This window comes from Anneissia japonica, unplaced genomic scaffold (assembly GCF_011630105.1).
Source record: "Anneissia japonica isolate Jap-2015-1 unplaced genomic scaffold, ASM1163010v1 scaffold2227_len217889_cov164, whole genome shotgun sequence".
Classification (NCBI taxonomy): Eukaryota; Metazoa; Echinodermata; class Crinoidea; order Comatulida; family Comatulidae; genus Anneissia; species Anneissia japonica.
This window is the reverse complement of record NW_022753565.1, coordinates 127,965-143,966: the sequence shown is the minus strand read 5'-3', so window position 1 is coordinate 143,966 and position 16,002 is coordinate 127,965. Positions and strand designations below refer to the sequence as shown.

General features: G+C 34.4%; 2 protein-coding genes across 6 annotated transcripts in view; one reads left to right on the top strand and one right to left on the bottom strand.

Annotated features, from left to right (window-relative positions):
- Positions 1-4,580, bottom strand: part of LOC117122926 — an 8,015-nt gene extending 3,435 nt beyond the window's left edge. Inside the window, exons 1-4 of the mRNA XM_033268704.1 lie at positions 4,398-4,580; positions 2,505-2,743; positions 1,345-1,504; positions 471-592 (exon numbers count right to left, since the gene is read on the bottom strand). Coding sequence (XP_033124595.1) covers positions 471-477 — 7 coding nt within the window. The 5' untranslated portion in view covers positions 478-592; positions 1,345-1,504; positions 2,505-2,743; positions 4,398-4,580. The remainder of the gene's footprint in view (positions 1-470; positions 593-1,344; positions 1,505-2,504; positions 2,744-4,397) is intronic.
- Positions 4,581-6,652: 2,072 nt separating this feature from the next.
- LOC117122921 lies at positions 6,653-14,456 on the top strand. 5 transcript variants are annotated; one of them, XM_033268695.1, is made up of 9 exons: positions 6,653-6,795; positions 7,778-8,332; positions 9,577-9,609; positions 9,899-9,931; positions 10,300-10,332; positions 11,167-11,199; positions 11,566-11,622; positions 12,135-12,167; positions 12,510-14,456. In XM_033268695.1, exons 2-9 carry the CDS (start codon positions 7,813-7,815, stop codon positions 12,788-12,790), a joined length of 1,023 nt encoding a protein of 340 aa, XP_033124586.1. In that variant the 5' UTR covers positions 6,653-6,795; positions 7,778-7,812; the 3' UTR covers positions 12,791-14,456. The 5 variants fall into 5 exon arrangements, with proteins under 5 accessions (XP_033124586.1, XP_033124589.1, XP_033124591.1 ...); XM_033268698.1 differs by lacking the exon at positions 6,653-6,795 and adding an exon at positions 6,960-7,047; XM_033268700.1 differs by lacking the exon at positions 6,653-6,795 and adding an exon at positions 6,967-6,988.
- Positions 14,457-16,002: the final 1,546 nt, after the last annotated feature.

Sequence of the window (16,002 nt, the reverse complement as noted above, 5' to 3'; positions counted from 1 at the left end):
AAAAAAAAAAAAAAAAAAAAAAAAAAAAAAAAAAAAACGAATAATGTGGATAATAACCCCAAAATAGCTTAGTAACATGAAAATATTGTCGCTTTGCTGTATGATTTGAAAAAAAAAACAAACAAAAAACGAAAAATACTGCACATTTAAATATACGTCTGGAATCAGAGTAGCCATACATAGGCCTATATTATTATTATCATTATCATTATTATCATCATCATTAGCATCATTATGATAATTTCATTATTAATATTATTATTATTATTATTATTATTATTATTAATATTATTATTATTATTATTATTATTATATTATTATTATTATTCATATTATAATTATTATTATTATTGTTATTGTTATTATTATTATTATATTTATTATCATTATCATTATTTATTATTTATTATTTATTATTTATTATTTTTATTATTATTATTATTTTTATTATTATTATTATTATGTATTACCTGACATTTCCAGACATATACCAAAAGCCCGCTTGCCGGAAACTAATGTTTCCCGTTGTAAGGGAGTATCTTGATGAAAACGTTGAATAGTGTTATCAGAATTAGTACTAAAGTAGATATACCTGATGTAAAAAAAGTGGAATGGGATTTGTGATTTTGATGTTGATGTTGCTATAAATATAGATAATTAAAAGTGATTATATTAAAGTTTCAGGAATTAGATAATAGAATTACAATCAAATTAAAGATAATAATTTCTGAAAATTCATTATTAATACATAAAATTCAACGAATTATTTGAGAACTACTGCTAGCTTCTTGGTGATAACTTAAGTGTAGCAACTCATTATAGTCCCTAAACGCATTAAGACCACATAGACGTTCGGAATTTGAAATTAAAGATGATTAAATAATCTAATAAACTAGAGTTCATTTATTTTCTATTAGGCCTATATACTGATACTTTAAACATTCGTGCTGCATTCAAATTACCTTCACACTAAAAGCACTTAGTGCACTATAAACGTAGATATACAATTGCCGTAAAACTCTAATTTGAAACGAACACAACTCTATATATACTACCTTTATTCGGCTCTTAGGGGGAAACTTTTTAGTCTATGATTTCGCCTTAACGTCGCTTTAGTTTCCCCTTAGCGACACTACTTTCGCCTTAAGGTACTGTTTTTAACCCACTTCATTGTTTTAGTTTCCCCCTATGAATACTTCTAAATATATATATATCCATAAAAGTTACTTATTTTTTCAAGACAAAAGAAATCTTTTAGTCATAAACATTTAACAGGTATGTCGAGAAAATGAACAGGATGAAACTTTTTTTTAGCATTAATAGTTTGTTGGCTGTAGGGCTTACCCATTTATAGTGTCAACTGCAATATCGTAGACCCATGATCCAATTTCAAACAATGTGTTCTTTTCACTGCCATCCAATTTAAAAACTTTAAACTCATTTGAAACTACACCTCTCAGATAAATGTAGCGTCGTTTTCTGTCAATAGCGAGTGAATTCGTTTCTGAAAGTATTGGTAAAAAGTTACATGTCTTAATTAATTAATGATAACTAATAAGTAAGCAATAAAATGCTTACCTGTATGTCTCAGCCAATTATTGGTCAGGCATAAAAGGTTTGTAATATGTCATTCGCTATAGTAAAGCATCTATCGGTTGTAATCCACTTAAAATTAGGGGAGGGGGAGCTGATGATGTGACTTGAGGTGAGTTTTAACTACTTAAGCGTAATTTTTTTTGGGGGGGGGGCGATATCTCTCCCAAAAATGTTCGCATCTCAGTAGTTAGAAAATCACCTCTTATCACCTTATTTTGCTACCTAGCGTCCCTCAATCAAATCGATTCCCTCACTCCACCCTCGCGCCCACCACCAGCTTCCCCATCAAGACTCTTAGATAAGCCTCTGCGAAATATAATAGGCAGAATATTGTTAGCAGTCGGCCAGGCAACTGGCGGATAATGATGACGATGATGATGATGATGGTGATTATGATGATGATAACGATGATGATGATGAAGACGATGCAGGTAACCAAAAAAAAACTGTAGCCCTACGTAAGTATTGACAACCTTGCATCGAAAAATGCGCTTTACAAAATGTAAAATCCCAACTCACAGCCTAACAAATTGATGAAACAAGCCGTAATAGAATATGGTTTGTATTATACAGACAGCATAGACAGTTACTGAGCAACATCATTAGGAAATATGACTGGGGTGGGGTAACATTTTTTTATGGGGGAATATGCAGGGGTGATACCAGGATTTGTCCGACGGGGGGAGGGGGATGGGGAGGGCAAGGTCCCCAACGAGAGCAAAATGGGCGTGGTCGGGTGTCGCTCAAAATTTTTCGAAAGTGGTCCATGGTTTTTCTTTTGGGGAAAACTGAGGTGGGGGAGGAAAGAAAATTATATGGAGGGGTAAATTTCGCCTTTCCTCTCCCTCCGTAGCGCCGCCACTCTGGGTGTCGATTGAGCATAACAAATTGTATGGAGTTCGACTTACTTATTCCTTTATATACAGAAACTCTGTGTTAAGTCCATCCAATGATTCCCTCCAAATTCTTTTGTCCCTGTAGTCCGACCATATTATTTTATTTTCGACTGAATCGTAGCCTAACGCGGATACAGTAGTCGTCACCTGTATTGGTGGTGCAGTAAATTCAAGAATTTCGCTATCGCTGTCACTTGCGTTGGCGTAGTAGATCAAACCATTCGCTTCATCTGAAGCTACGACAATGTAGTCTTTAAAGTTCAAAAAAGCTTATTCAATTGCAGTATCTTTGCAATTACAGTATATAATTATATATATAATACACACACACATACATATGTTTAGCCTATTAATCACAATTATTATATACATTATATTGTCTTAATTGCTTTAAGGTAGGTTATCGCAATCACATTTATGAATATTACTGATATTTTAAAGTATAGATGATAATGATGATAATGATGAGCCCTGCTTGGACAGTGACGTAAATGTTTTCTAGGATAGTGTGTGCACATACATATGATTTACTCAACCATACTGTACAAAACGGTGTTTATCAGAGTGGCATAATACAGGAGCGCTCCCTGGCTATAAAGGCAGGGACTCGGTCGGCCCCAAATGTGAGCGTTTGATGACGCGATACCATTTACTGATCAGGGGCAGTGCCAGAAATTCCCCGACGTGGGCTGTAAGTCCCCCGACAAGGGAAGAAGAGCTTTCGCACCGCTGTAACCCATAAGATCGCAATAGTATACAACACCCCGCATATACGGTAGCACTGTTCGCACTAAACAGCTTTTAATCCCTGTTGACAGCTTTAGTAAGGCGTGCTTGAATTGTACTTTCGGCACTTTGCTGGAAATTTCCCAAAGTCCAAGCGGGGGGGGGGGGGCTAGTTCCCCCTGCTACTGATTGTCGATAATGTGGTCGAGACCTCTAATTGAAATCGCGCGTTGTAAAGTAATTCTATAGGCTATACCATCAGTTCTTAATGGTTAGACACGATACAGATGAATAAGAACGAGTTAGCAAAATAATGTAGGCCTAGCCCACCACCTTTCTGAGAAGGTGTTCAATTGTAAGGTGACAGTATGAGCCAGTCGTAGGTGTATGGAATATAACAGCATCAACACAGGGCCCGTATAGGCTTATCGTCGTACGGATTTTCTTTCTAATTACGACTACGATTGATTTACACATTTAAGATCGATTTATGTATGTGTGGATCTATAACAATAGCACATTATGCGTTTTTAGTACATTAAAAAGATGTTGGTCGGCGAAATTTGGTGTCTTGTTGTGTTTGCTTTAAAAAAAATCCTAAGATATGTGTCAATGTTTTATTGTTCTCTTTTAAATAATGTCGCAACTATTTTAAATCTTAGTATGTCATGATTTATGCACTGTGGGTTTTTGATGTATTAAATTGAATTGTGATACTTCTTAATGTCTCGATTTCCTATTTAACTTTTAATGGATATTATATAGGCCTATACTGATTTTTTTTTCCTTTTTTGTAAAGGATTATTTTTGTTTTATTCTGTACAGCGCCTGTGAACATTTTGAATATATAATGTTTGCGCTTCATGAAATAAATTATTATTATTACATTATTATTATTATTATTATTATTAGGCTATTATATAAACTTTTATAGTAGGCCTAATTATGTAAATTATCATATCGCAATATCTTGCTTTTGAACTCGTATTCATTTCGACCCCGCGGAGTTCTAAATCGATTAAATGATCCTTTAAAACCCATACATTTTCATATTTTTCGGGGGCTTCGCCCCATTGACTACTTTAAAAAGAATAGGGGATATCTCTGACCCCCTGCCGGGAAAATCCTGGCACGAACCCTGAACAAACTTATAGACTAACCAAGGTTATTAATACTTACAGGTACATCTTGCAGAGATTGTCAAATTCAGTAGGTAAAATATTATCATCTCGCAATATCTTGCTTTTGAACGCGTATCCATTTCGACTTCGCGCGTGGAGTACACCCAATAGTCTGCTTCCAGAATTAGTTCTCTGCTGCCACGGAATTTATAATGTCTATTGCTGTTAAGTCATAAAAACTAGTGAACATAAAATTGGTTACCAGTTAATTAGAAACTTGTCGATTCTGAATGTTTTGTCGTCACAATTCCATTCATCACGCATAAAAACTGTATTGGTATTGATCACTACTTGATGAGTGGACCATATATATATATATATATATATATATATAGAAATAAAACAATAGCAGATGAACTGGGTTACTTCACATCTTTAATCGCTACAAATCTGTTTCATATGACCACACAGGCCACACTCATCAGCCGAATTGTAAAACATGAATGACACAATATCCCAGGGTTTACTTAAATGGCTAATCAGGAAGTCGAACTAAATTATTATTTACAACGCCGATTATTTATTGGTGCGATCTAGGGATTATAATTTAAATGGCTAATCAGGGAGTCGGACTGTTTATTATGTTATAGAGGCCTATTGTTCACTGTTGCATATCTGTTGCTAATTAAATATTTCTTTCTATGACGACAAGTTGACACTACTCATTCTTGCTATTGAGTAAGCATAGTTCTGGATGACATATAATTAAATACTTTTCATAATAAATCATCCATAACTATGCTCACATATTATTACCAATTAATCAGAAACTGGTCAATTTTATAATGTATAATGGTTTTTTTTCGCCACAATTCAAAACATAAACCCCACAATAAAAACTGTATTGATAAATATATCACCAGATGAATAATGTTAGCGGCCTAATTGCACCATTTTGATATATTTTTAATAGTCGGAATTCGTTCAATAAAGACAAAATTTACGATGTTTTATCTTACATTCGCAATACTTTTATGAGTTGGCAAAGGCCTAAATTCTGATAATTACAGTTGTTATTATTAGTGTTACACTAAAAATATACTGTAGAAAATATGAACCAAAGTATAGGTAGGCCCGACTGTAGTCATAAACGAATCCCAAGGCAATGGCATAGGCGAAGTAATTGTAAAGAAATAACAGTACCGGGTAGTAAGTATAAAATATATTGTACTATAGTAACATTACACTAATAAACGATACATATGTACTAAATAAGAATTTTTAAAAAAAAGGTCAAAATAGAAGCTGTACCAGTGATAAACATGTTATGTAAATGAGACTTTTTGAACGATATAAATATATTGAATTGAATAATCGTATCAAGCATAACCCTCAACGAAAATGTCCTTTTAATTCAGTTGTATTGAAAAAAGGCGTGCAACCTGCAGCCCTGAAACTGATATCCTTGAAATTGAAATCCTTGAAATTGAACCAAAAAACGGAAATTGATTTTTTTTTAAAACACACACATCTTATAGATTTAATTGTAAACATGTTTCGGATTAACAACAACCTATCATCTGTACCGTACGAAGTTAATTGTTATGCTTGCATATATTATAGGATACAAATGTGTTTTAAAGTTTTTAAGAAGCCAGCTCTCGGTTTCGTAACATACATAGGAAGGGTTCTTGTACCATCTGACATAAGAGAAGCTACAAGTTTAAATATATTCAAGTCAAAGCTCAAGAAATTCCTGTTTTGTTGATATGCCGACCTCTGACCCGAAACCTTCATTTATTAATTATGGGAATAGTTCAACCAATTATTTAAGTTGGTTTATTTTAGTGTAGGCCTATGTAAGTGTAGATTAGGATTATAGTGTCCTGGGCACGACGTTATAAACTGCATCCGGTCGAGTCGTCGGCGACTAATTCCGACAACCCCATCTGGTGGTCTTTAGCGGCCGCCAAATGGGAGGGTGGATGGACACCCAGCAGCACGAAAAAAAATAGCTGAACAAAGGGCGGATGAACTCCTCGGAGCCAACGGCCAACCATGCCTTAGTTTAAGGAGTAGGTTTTTTAGTTTCATAAAATAACTTCAACTTTCTTTTTTCTCAAAAGTCCAAATCAAAGAGCTCAATCACCTAGCGCATAGAGGCTTTTTCGCATGATGCGCTCTACAAGTCCAACTATTATTATTATTATTATTATTATCAGTATCCCTGGCCCTGATTGGTCAGTTTCCGGAAAGGAAAATAATAACAAAAGGGGTTTTCCCTATACGTTCGCTTTGCATGACGGGAAGGAGCCCTCTACCGTACGTACGCCTCTCTCTCTCTCTCTCTAGTCTCTCACCGTCCTTCCTTTTGGTCCTCCTCAGCTGCAGCAGCTGCGTGCGACCTTCAATCCACACCCCTGCTAGGATAGGCCTACAGTAATTTTTTTAAAAAGGTTGGTAAAAATCAACATTATAAATAAATTGTAAGTAGAGCCTATAAATTGTAGTGTGTGCTTGTCTTCTCGGTTATTTAGGAAAGAATAATGCTTTGGATGTTTTTGTTATTGGCAAGGCAAGGTCAAGGACAAACTGGCCTTCCCTGCCTTCCTTGCTTGGACCGGTGTCCTTTGTCTAGGCTAGGCCCAGGTAAAAGTAGTAGGCCGGGTGTAGGACCGTTCCTTTCACGAATAAGTTTCGTCGAAATGGTGAATGTTAGTTGTAGTACTACTACTAGCCTAGGCCCATGGTGAATGTTAGTTGTAGTACTACTACTACTAGCCTAGGCCTAGAGTAACTAATAACATTTTAATCAACGGTATAAAATGGCTCATTTTAAATTTTTGTTTCCGACTTCTTGATTGTGTAGTTTAGTATAAGAATGATAGGCCTAGTGCCATTTGTTTACTTTGGTAGTGCTTGTATTTGTGTCTTAAGACAGTTTTCCAGTATACGTTGTATATTTGGACAATAAAGAAATTGATTTCAGACAATGGTATGTACAGCTCAAATTGTATGAATGAAGAGAGAGACTAGTGGTCTTAGATCCATAATGATATCGTACGGACCTCTACTTACTGCATGGTCTAAATGGTATGACGCTCGCAGACATAGCAAGAGATTGCGGGTTCGATTCTTACTAGCAGCTGTAGGATATATATTTTACGGGGCTAAGCTGTCCGACATTTCATTTCTTTTGACCTATTTTTAAATTTATTTTTGGTCTGACTGCCCGACGAGCTCTAGCCAGTGTGTGGGGGGGGGGGGCTTGACTTGTCCAATGGGGAGCTTAATAAGCTGCTGCCTCCCCCATTGGCACCACCACTGCACAGACTTCTTTTCTTCATAAAACTATAATAAGGAACTTTCGTTTGATACAATTTTATCCCATCATTATTATTTATTTGATTTATACATATTTATATTTTTCTTTTTTAGCCCAAGATTTTGAAAAGTAGCATAACAGTGTTGTCATGGCAACCAATGATGGAGATATTCTGCGGAAGCTGCTGGCTGAGGTAGCCAATGAATATTACGGAGAACGCTTGAAGTCCCTCCACTTCTTACTTTCGGACATACTCACACGATCTACTTACGATGCAGCTTTGCCAATTTTTGACGAACTAATAAGTCTGGGTCGAGTGACTTCCACAAACCTCACTCTACTGTTCGACATAATCCATATCACAGGGCTCATTTTTCTACAGAACACAGTCCAAAAATATTATACAACTTCTCCTGACTTGAAGACTTGGCGTCCAACTGGCGCGTTTTCATCCTACCGTGTCATGCTGTATAAGGTTTCACTTTGCCTTACAGACAGAGATATCAGCAGCATTCATTTCTGTTACAGTGTCAAACAAAATGTAAATGACATATGGAGTGCTTTTTTGTATTTGGAGAAAGAGTGCAAACTAGAAAACAATGATGCATCATTGATGAAACTAAAAGGATACATCAACCCAAGGGCAGGAAAACTGATAGATAATTATTGTAAGTCGTTGCAAATAATATGAAGAAGGTTAAAGGATATTGTAGGCCTACGCTGTTTGTACTGTATTGTGCCTACAGTACTATGGAAGCTTAGAAGTGCCACCCCGATGTCTAGATAATCATCTCGTCATGTCGACATCTTTACTTTTAAGCTTCCATATTTGAAATGCTTCCTTACAGCTCTGTCCACACTATGAAAAAGCTAATGGATGCCCATATATAGTCATAATGTGCCTGTATATGGTCACGGTGTGTGAAGTCATCATGACCATATTTAGGCACAAGAAAGTATAATACATACTCCATCCAAAGTATTGAAAAGCACGCCATCGTGTTGGGATTCAATATTTCAATATTAATTATGTCATCATCAAGAATGTCACATTAGACATGTCACAAGTTTCTGACAAGTAAAATTTGATAGTGTGCATAAGGTTTTAGTGCGGTACTAATATGATGTAAGTAGTAAGTAATCTTTTTACTGATAATAATCATTTTAGAGAGAAGAATATTATGCCAATTTGCAGATGGAATTACCATACCATTCCTATATTCTTTACATATATGTGGCAAAGACAAGCCAAACCAGTCACTCAGAGAAAATAGCAAAAACATGCTGGAATGTAAACATTTAAAAAATTTATTTTATTTCACTAAACTAAGGTTTATGTATCTATACATCATGCTGTGCTGTAATTTTCACTTTTTAATGATTTTTATGATATTTTCTGCATGAGAAATGCCTGAAATCATAAATTTTGAAGGCTTATTTCTCATACAGTATATTGTTCTTTAAACAGCTGTATGCTTAAATGCTTGTAACTTCATAAGAAAATGTCGGATTTGAATTATTTTTTTACCATTTTATAGCTCTTATTTTACTCTTTAACCCTGTATTAATAACTCAAAATCGATTTTTACGACGAGTGACTGGTTTGGCTTGTCTTCGCCACATATTAGTCAAGTCAAGAATGTTTGTCGTGAAAAGTCTTTATTAAAAAATAGTATTTATTCTGAGAGTATAATCCTACCATTGTTATTGCAACCAGGGAGACTCCAGCAGGTGGGCTTGCTAGGCCCGGCCCCCAACCGGGGAGCCACATTACAATCTGTTGAGTAGAAAATAAAACATGGTGGGGCAGGGGTGGGTAATGGTGTACCTGTTCCAGAATATCGCCACCCCTGATTGCAATATGTCTTGATAACATGTTTTTACCAAGTGTTTTTTTTTTTTTTGTTAACAGGTGCAAGGCCCATTCAAGAGCGACAAAATCCAGGTATTATTAAATAGTGAACATTATATAATAATAATAATAATTATTATTATTATATCATAATTATATTGCTCATAAATATTTCAATATTTCAGAACTTAGACAAAACAGGTATATCCAGTCTACTTTCCTATGAGCACAAACGTGCATCCCATAAAAGTTTAAAATTTTGGACGGTTGCAAGTCCAGACACATTTTATTTGACAAAACCATGTGGTATGCCTAAATATAATCATGACAACATCACATCATGACCATTTTTTGATTAGTTTTTTTTTTTTTTAATCAACAGTTGCAAGGCCCATTCAAGAGGGACAGAATCCAGGTACAGTATTATCAATTAGTAATGATTATATAATAATATTTATTATTATTATAATATTATATGTATATTGAATACCTCATGTTTTATCAATATTTCAGATAACCTAGGCAAAACTAGTAACATACAGTACAGGTATATCCATCTACTTGCCCATGAGAACAAAAATGTCTTCTATAAAATTGTGGTCAATGGTTAAGACTCCCAATAAGTTTCCATACTTTTTTTTTAATTTTTGCTTCAGTAGCTTTCTGCATCCTAAGGATGCCAGCTACCATAATATAATTAATGTTATATCTGTTATTTTTATTATTATTAATTTATGATAAATACATCATTTTTAATTAGAATATGTAATGATGTATTTACAGGGCAAATTATAACTCAACCAAGTGGTGGCGAAGGTGAGTGTCATTGCACTTTGCTTCTCATTTACATTACATGGTGAAAAAAAAAAATTGCACACCAGGTTTGTACGGACTCTATATTAACAAATTGACCAGAGATATTTTCCCTAGCAAAAATATTTTGGTAGTGAGAATCATCATCATCATTTATTTAATTTCAGCATTTTACTCTTACGAAGGTTTACTGACTTTCACGCCATTATGACACGCCCATGAATACAAATAGGAATATCAAGGATACACCACAGGAAGGCCTGTGAAGTTCCCAAAAAGATAACCTGTGCATATGGCAGTGGCGGATTCAAGGGAGCCTTAGCATCCCGCACCCCGCCCCCCGCCCCTAAATTTTTCAAAATTATAAGTAAATGGAAAATCATAGTAAAATTTTAGTAGTCTGAATAAGGCTTTATGCACTTGTGCGAAAGTGAATAGAAGTGAAGTGGAATAGTGTATAAGAATTTTTTTATAATGATATCAAGAAACATACGGTAATTCTTAAATTTTAAGGTACAAGGAGATTTTGCAACCTTACGAAAATGATAACGAATACGTCATTATCGTCATTCTTGACAACATATATGCTGTACAAGCTAAAAAAATGTGATCCTTGATTCATGCAAAAGGCATGAATCGCCTACTTTTGCGACAGATATGCTGTTGTAGGGGAAGGGTTGCCTAAAAATTTGATGACGTAACAGTATTCGTTCTTGTTTTGTTTTTGTGAAAACTCCCTATATACCATATAATGGATTAAGATGACAATATAGGGTTGAGGGAATGTGATTTCCAAATACAAAAACATTTGCTTAACACGTGTATTAATTCACATAGGTCCAAGACCCATTCAAGAAAGGCAAGGTCAAGGTAAGAACATTTTCTTTGATATTATTATTCAGTTACCTTGGTTTTGTTTAGATGATTTTACAGTTGTTATTTATACATATTGTAATTACTTAGTTATTTAATTATCCATAATATAAAATATATTCGTAAGTATTTGCATCTACAGTTTTTGCATTTCATAATTTGTATTAAAAAAAAAAACAATTCAATTATAATACTGTACAATAAATCTCACTGATATCTTCTTGTTTATGTATTTTTTTTTTCTTTTTCTTGTAATATTTAAATCACGCCTAACAAGGCCCAAAAGCTACTTCTTGGTAAGGGGGCGGGGTACTCAACTACTACATTTATATGCCATGAAATTATTTCTATTATATTTTTTAGAACCAAGAAGACTTGTACATGCTGGTACTGATGCTCGCGCCACTGGTGATAAGAGAAGTAAGCAATTTGAATTATGTTTAATAATTTCACAGATTTTGTATTAATCACTGTTCACACCATCACATTTTATTTGACAAAACATGTGACATGCCTAAATATGGTCATGATGACATCACATCATGACTATATATGGGCACACAACAGTTTTTAATAATGTGGACAGAGCTATATATGCAGTAAATTGTTTCTCATATAAAGTTCTGTTGAATGTGCCCATCAATATTTTACAATAAACACAGTATATAGTTGTGTATTATTAGTTAATCATTAATTACCAAGTTGATAACTCATTCTGTTGAATGTGCCCATCAATATTTTAACAATAAACACAGTATATAGTTGTGTATTATTAGTTAATCATTAATTACCAAGTTGATAACTCATTCTGTTGAATGTGCCCATCAATATTTTAACTAGATTTTTTCTAGATTTTTCTATATTTAACAATAAACACAGTATATAATTAATTAATTAATCATTAAATACCAAGTTCTTTATTATATTGTCAGGAATTGATGTACCAGATTGCACTATAAAACCAGGTAAGAACGTTGAGTTTAACAAAGATGATAAATAATGAAAGATGGATGGAAATGATGACAACTAAAATGTTAATGACTCATTACATTAATGTTTATTATTTCAATTTATTCATTATTTAATAATATGCATGTTTGTATGTAGCTAGCCTGGGTTCCAAAGTTTTACATTTGGGTTACTCACATTTTATTGTGCTTAGTACATCCCATATTCAATTTTATCATTGGTGGCGCTGTCCATAATTTAAAAAAAAAACCCAAGGGGGGACTTCAACAAGTCTAGTATGTAGCCTGCAGTATCATATAGAATGTTTATTATCTAAATAACCAAAAACTTTCTTCCAGACTTGAATTCCATTGAACTACTGGAGGTAGCCAAAGAGTTGGGCAGTGATTGGGAAACCCTAGCAATATATCTGAAATTTACCAAAGCACGTGTTTCCTACTTCAAAAGTGACAGCCATGGTAATATTCAAAATGCAATCTTCAGCATGTTGGATGCCTGGCATAAGATGGTGTCGGGAGAGGAGAAATCTAGACGAGCTCAACTGTGCGAAGCCCTTAAAAAAACTGAACGGATGGACTTAGTAGAACAGGTTGCAAATGGAACTCTCGGACATCACTGAATATATATTTACCTGTTCTCGCATTGAGCATTCATGTCTGGTTTCAGCCAACCATGCAGATAATATATACAGAAATGCCACTGAAAAATTAGGCAAAGTCGACTTAAGCAAGTTAGGCAACTGTATTTGAATATTATTTACTTTGATTTTGTAGCTGCGACCTATAGGCTTATCTAGCTTAACAATTGCTCCACTATTAGATTACTACTTTTTTTCATACAACTGAAAAAGGAAATAAATCGAAACAAACTGCCAACTTACTTCCAAAACAAAACAAAAAAATGAAATATATATATAAAAATAAATATAAAAATCTAGTATTGCAATTGACGGTATGATAAATCTTTTCACCTCGCTTGTCTCAACGAAAAGCGAGGTCGTGAAGATGTTTTATGTTTTTAAAGTACAAATTATTAGATACATAGTTAAGATTATTAGGCAGGCTGTTTTGAGAAATATTGTATTGTTCTATTGTTTCATTCAAAATTGTTAACCATATAATTTGTCATCAGTAGCATGTCTACAAGTCTTGAGGTGGGGGGGGGACGCCCTATTAGATTTCGAATCGAGTTCGAAACTTGAACATGTGTTCTATAGACACGCAGCACACGTTCGAGGAGGGACACTAATTCTGCTAAATAAGGTGGTTTTAAGTGATTTTTAACTATTTGACTGATTATTTTTTGAGGGGGGGGGGACCCTGCGCACCCCTAGATACGCCACTGTTTGGCATAGCTTTATGATATAAGTTGTACAAATTTCACTCTATTAGTCTACTTTTTTTTCTATTGTCAGGGTCAATTTTACTTTCACAATGAAAATATAAAATTTTATACCCTCATGCTTTTACAGCGGATGAAGTTTTGTGAAACAGATAAAACTTGTTTTTCAATAATTTGAAATTTATTCTAAAGATCATTATCAAGCAAGCATCCAAGATTTCTTTATTGTGTAACATACCTTTATATTGCTTCAAATCAATTGTTTGAAAAAGTTCCCCTTGCGGGAAATGACAGCGAAAGCCGACAGGTTCAATAAATATCAATGGCCAATAGTAGGGAATTGCAAGAGGTCCGACTGCTCTGATTTTGTGTATGCACGTAATGAAGTGTTGAAAATGTTGAAATGTGAAATGTTACCATGAGATAGGAGGCGCCCTATTAGATTTCGAATCGAGTTCGAAACTCGAACATGTGTTCTATAGACACGCAGCACACGTTCGATACGAACGCCTTTTATGTTCTTTTGAAAGGTGCCCTCTAGTTCGTGTTAGGACTATTTGAGATAGGACTGCGATAGGACCTACAATAAAACAAAAATTGAAATATTAGTAGAGTTGGGAAGGGATCAGACGATATGAAGTGACATAGAAGTGTTGCCAAGCTAGCTTACACCAGGTGTAACCCAAGTGTAACCCAGCTGTAATCATTGAATACACCTGTATTAATTGTTAAAATCTACAATGAATAATACTCGTCGTCACTTTGTAATGAAATTACACATTCCATGATATATCTACTACTCTCTTCAATTTAATATTTTTTAAACATTTACAGTATTGTACTGGTATTTAATGCTTCGTCAATAACATTACAACGAAGTTCAGATTAATGTTGCTTGATCACTTGACCCTGAGGTGAATAAAACTTAAAAGGATTATATTGTACATTGTTTAGTAATGTTTTTGAATGAAATTAATGAAGTCTGAGAAGTTTTTACTAATAGTTTCTTATTACATAAAAACATAAAATAACACAATGCTACATGTGCTCGTGAAATCTTGATTTTCAATTTCCTATTATTCTGGTCATTATTCCAGATTTTGAATTTCAGAATTAGAAATTGTCTGGGGACACTTTCTTCACTTATGAAATTATATAGCGGACGTATAGTGAGGGACCAACTCACCCCCTCCCCCCTTAAATATGTGTAGGGTGTGTCCCCTGTCCCCTATTATTGGCACCCAAATTTGGAAAGTCCTTTATATATAATTTTAACTCTTTTCTTGATGTACATTAAATTCCTCTCTTTGTCAAGTAGAGTACATCTATCCAAGCAACTTCTAAAATGAATAATCCCCAACGTTACTTTAATATAAAGCATAATCTTTTGGTTGATTAAATAGAAATTGTTAATAGTCTTTGTTCCAAAATGAGAGTGAATGCATATGAATACCTCTATACTGGTTGACCACTTTCATATATATAATTTCAATCTGGAAGTAAATTGGATTGGATTGTATTAGATTGGATTTCTTTGGTAAGTCCTAAGACCTATTTCAAGTGTGGTCCTTCTGATAGTGAATTTGGCAATACGCCGGGAGACTGGAGGAAACAGCTAAAACTACTGTACATAGAATATAGGAGAAATAATATTTTGATCAGTTTTAAAGAGACACAATGAAACGAGGGAAGATACGATGGTAGACCAGTTAGAGAAAGGAAAAGAACAAAATTACTTGAAAGACTAAAAACTGGAAATAAATATAATGAACTGAATATTTTTAAAAACAATGAAAAAAAAGGACCTTATTAAAAAATGACCAAATTAACTGTCCCCTCTCCTCTAAGAACAATATCTGAAATTTAGATGGAATTTAAACAGCATGGTGGTCAATATGCTCACCTTCCAATCTCAGGGTCGGATGATTCAAAAACCTATCGGATTCCAGGATATTTTCTCACGACAAAACAACTTGATTCCATTAAGCCGGGCACACGATGCGTCGTACAACAGTCGTACGAATCCAACTCAACTCCTTGTGAGCACTAGGCGGCATCACGGTCTGTTGATTGTTGGTGGCAGTCTGAACGTGCCGTAGCATTGAGTTTTTCATAGAATCGCAACGTCCGACGAAAGTTGGGCACAGTGAGTGCAGTAGAAGCAAGACCAAGCACATGAGTGTCTGAAGGTCAGCAGTGTCTTTTCTTTTTATCGAGACTGAAACCGTTATGAAACTTATAGGCTGCCGGCACCGTGAATTCTGATGATTAGTGCTTATAAATTTTTACAAAAACGTATGCAATGACATATTGATTATTATTGTAGATTTTCGGTATATGTTTCAGCCGCTCCAAATTTCTTTCTTATTGTACATTCTACTTTTTGTGTTATATTTTTATTCATTATCAACATACTACGCATACATTCATTAAGCTTATTTTTAAATTTAATTAAATTTTACGTTTTTAGGCTGGTCTATGTACACATTG

Excerpts from the sequence above, each read along its gene's own strand:
- LOC117122921 (XM_033268695.1), top strand. The coding sequence starts at position 7,813 with ATGGCAACCAATGATGGAGATATTCTGCGGAAGCTGCTGGCTGAGGTA. Across the intron at positions 11,623-12,134 it reads CGCCACTGGTGATAAGAGAA|GAATTGATGTACCAGATTGC; the intron begins GTAAGCAATTTG and ends TTATATTGTCAG. Across the intron at positions 12,168-12,509 it reads AGATTGCACTATAAAACCAG|ACTTGAATTCCATTGAACTA; the intron begins GTAAGAACGTTG and ends ACTTTCTTCCAG.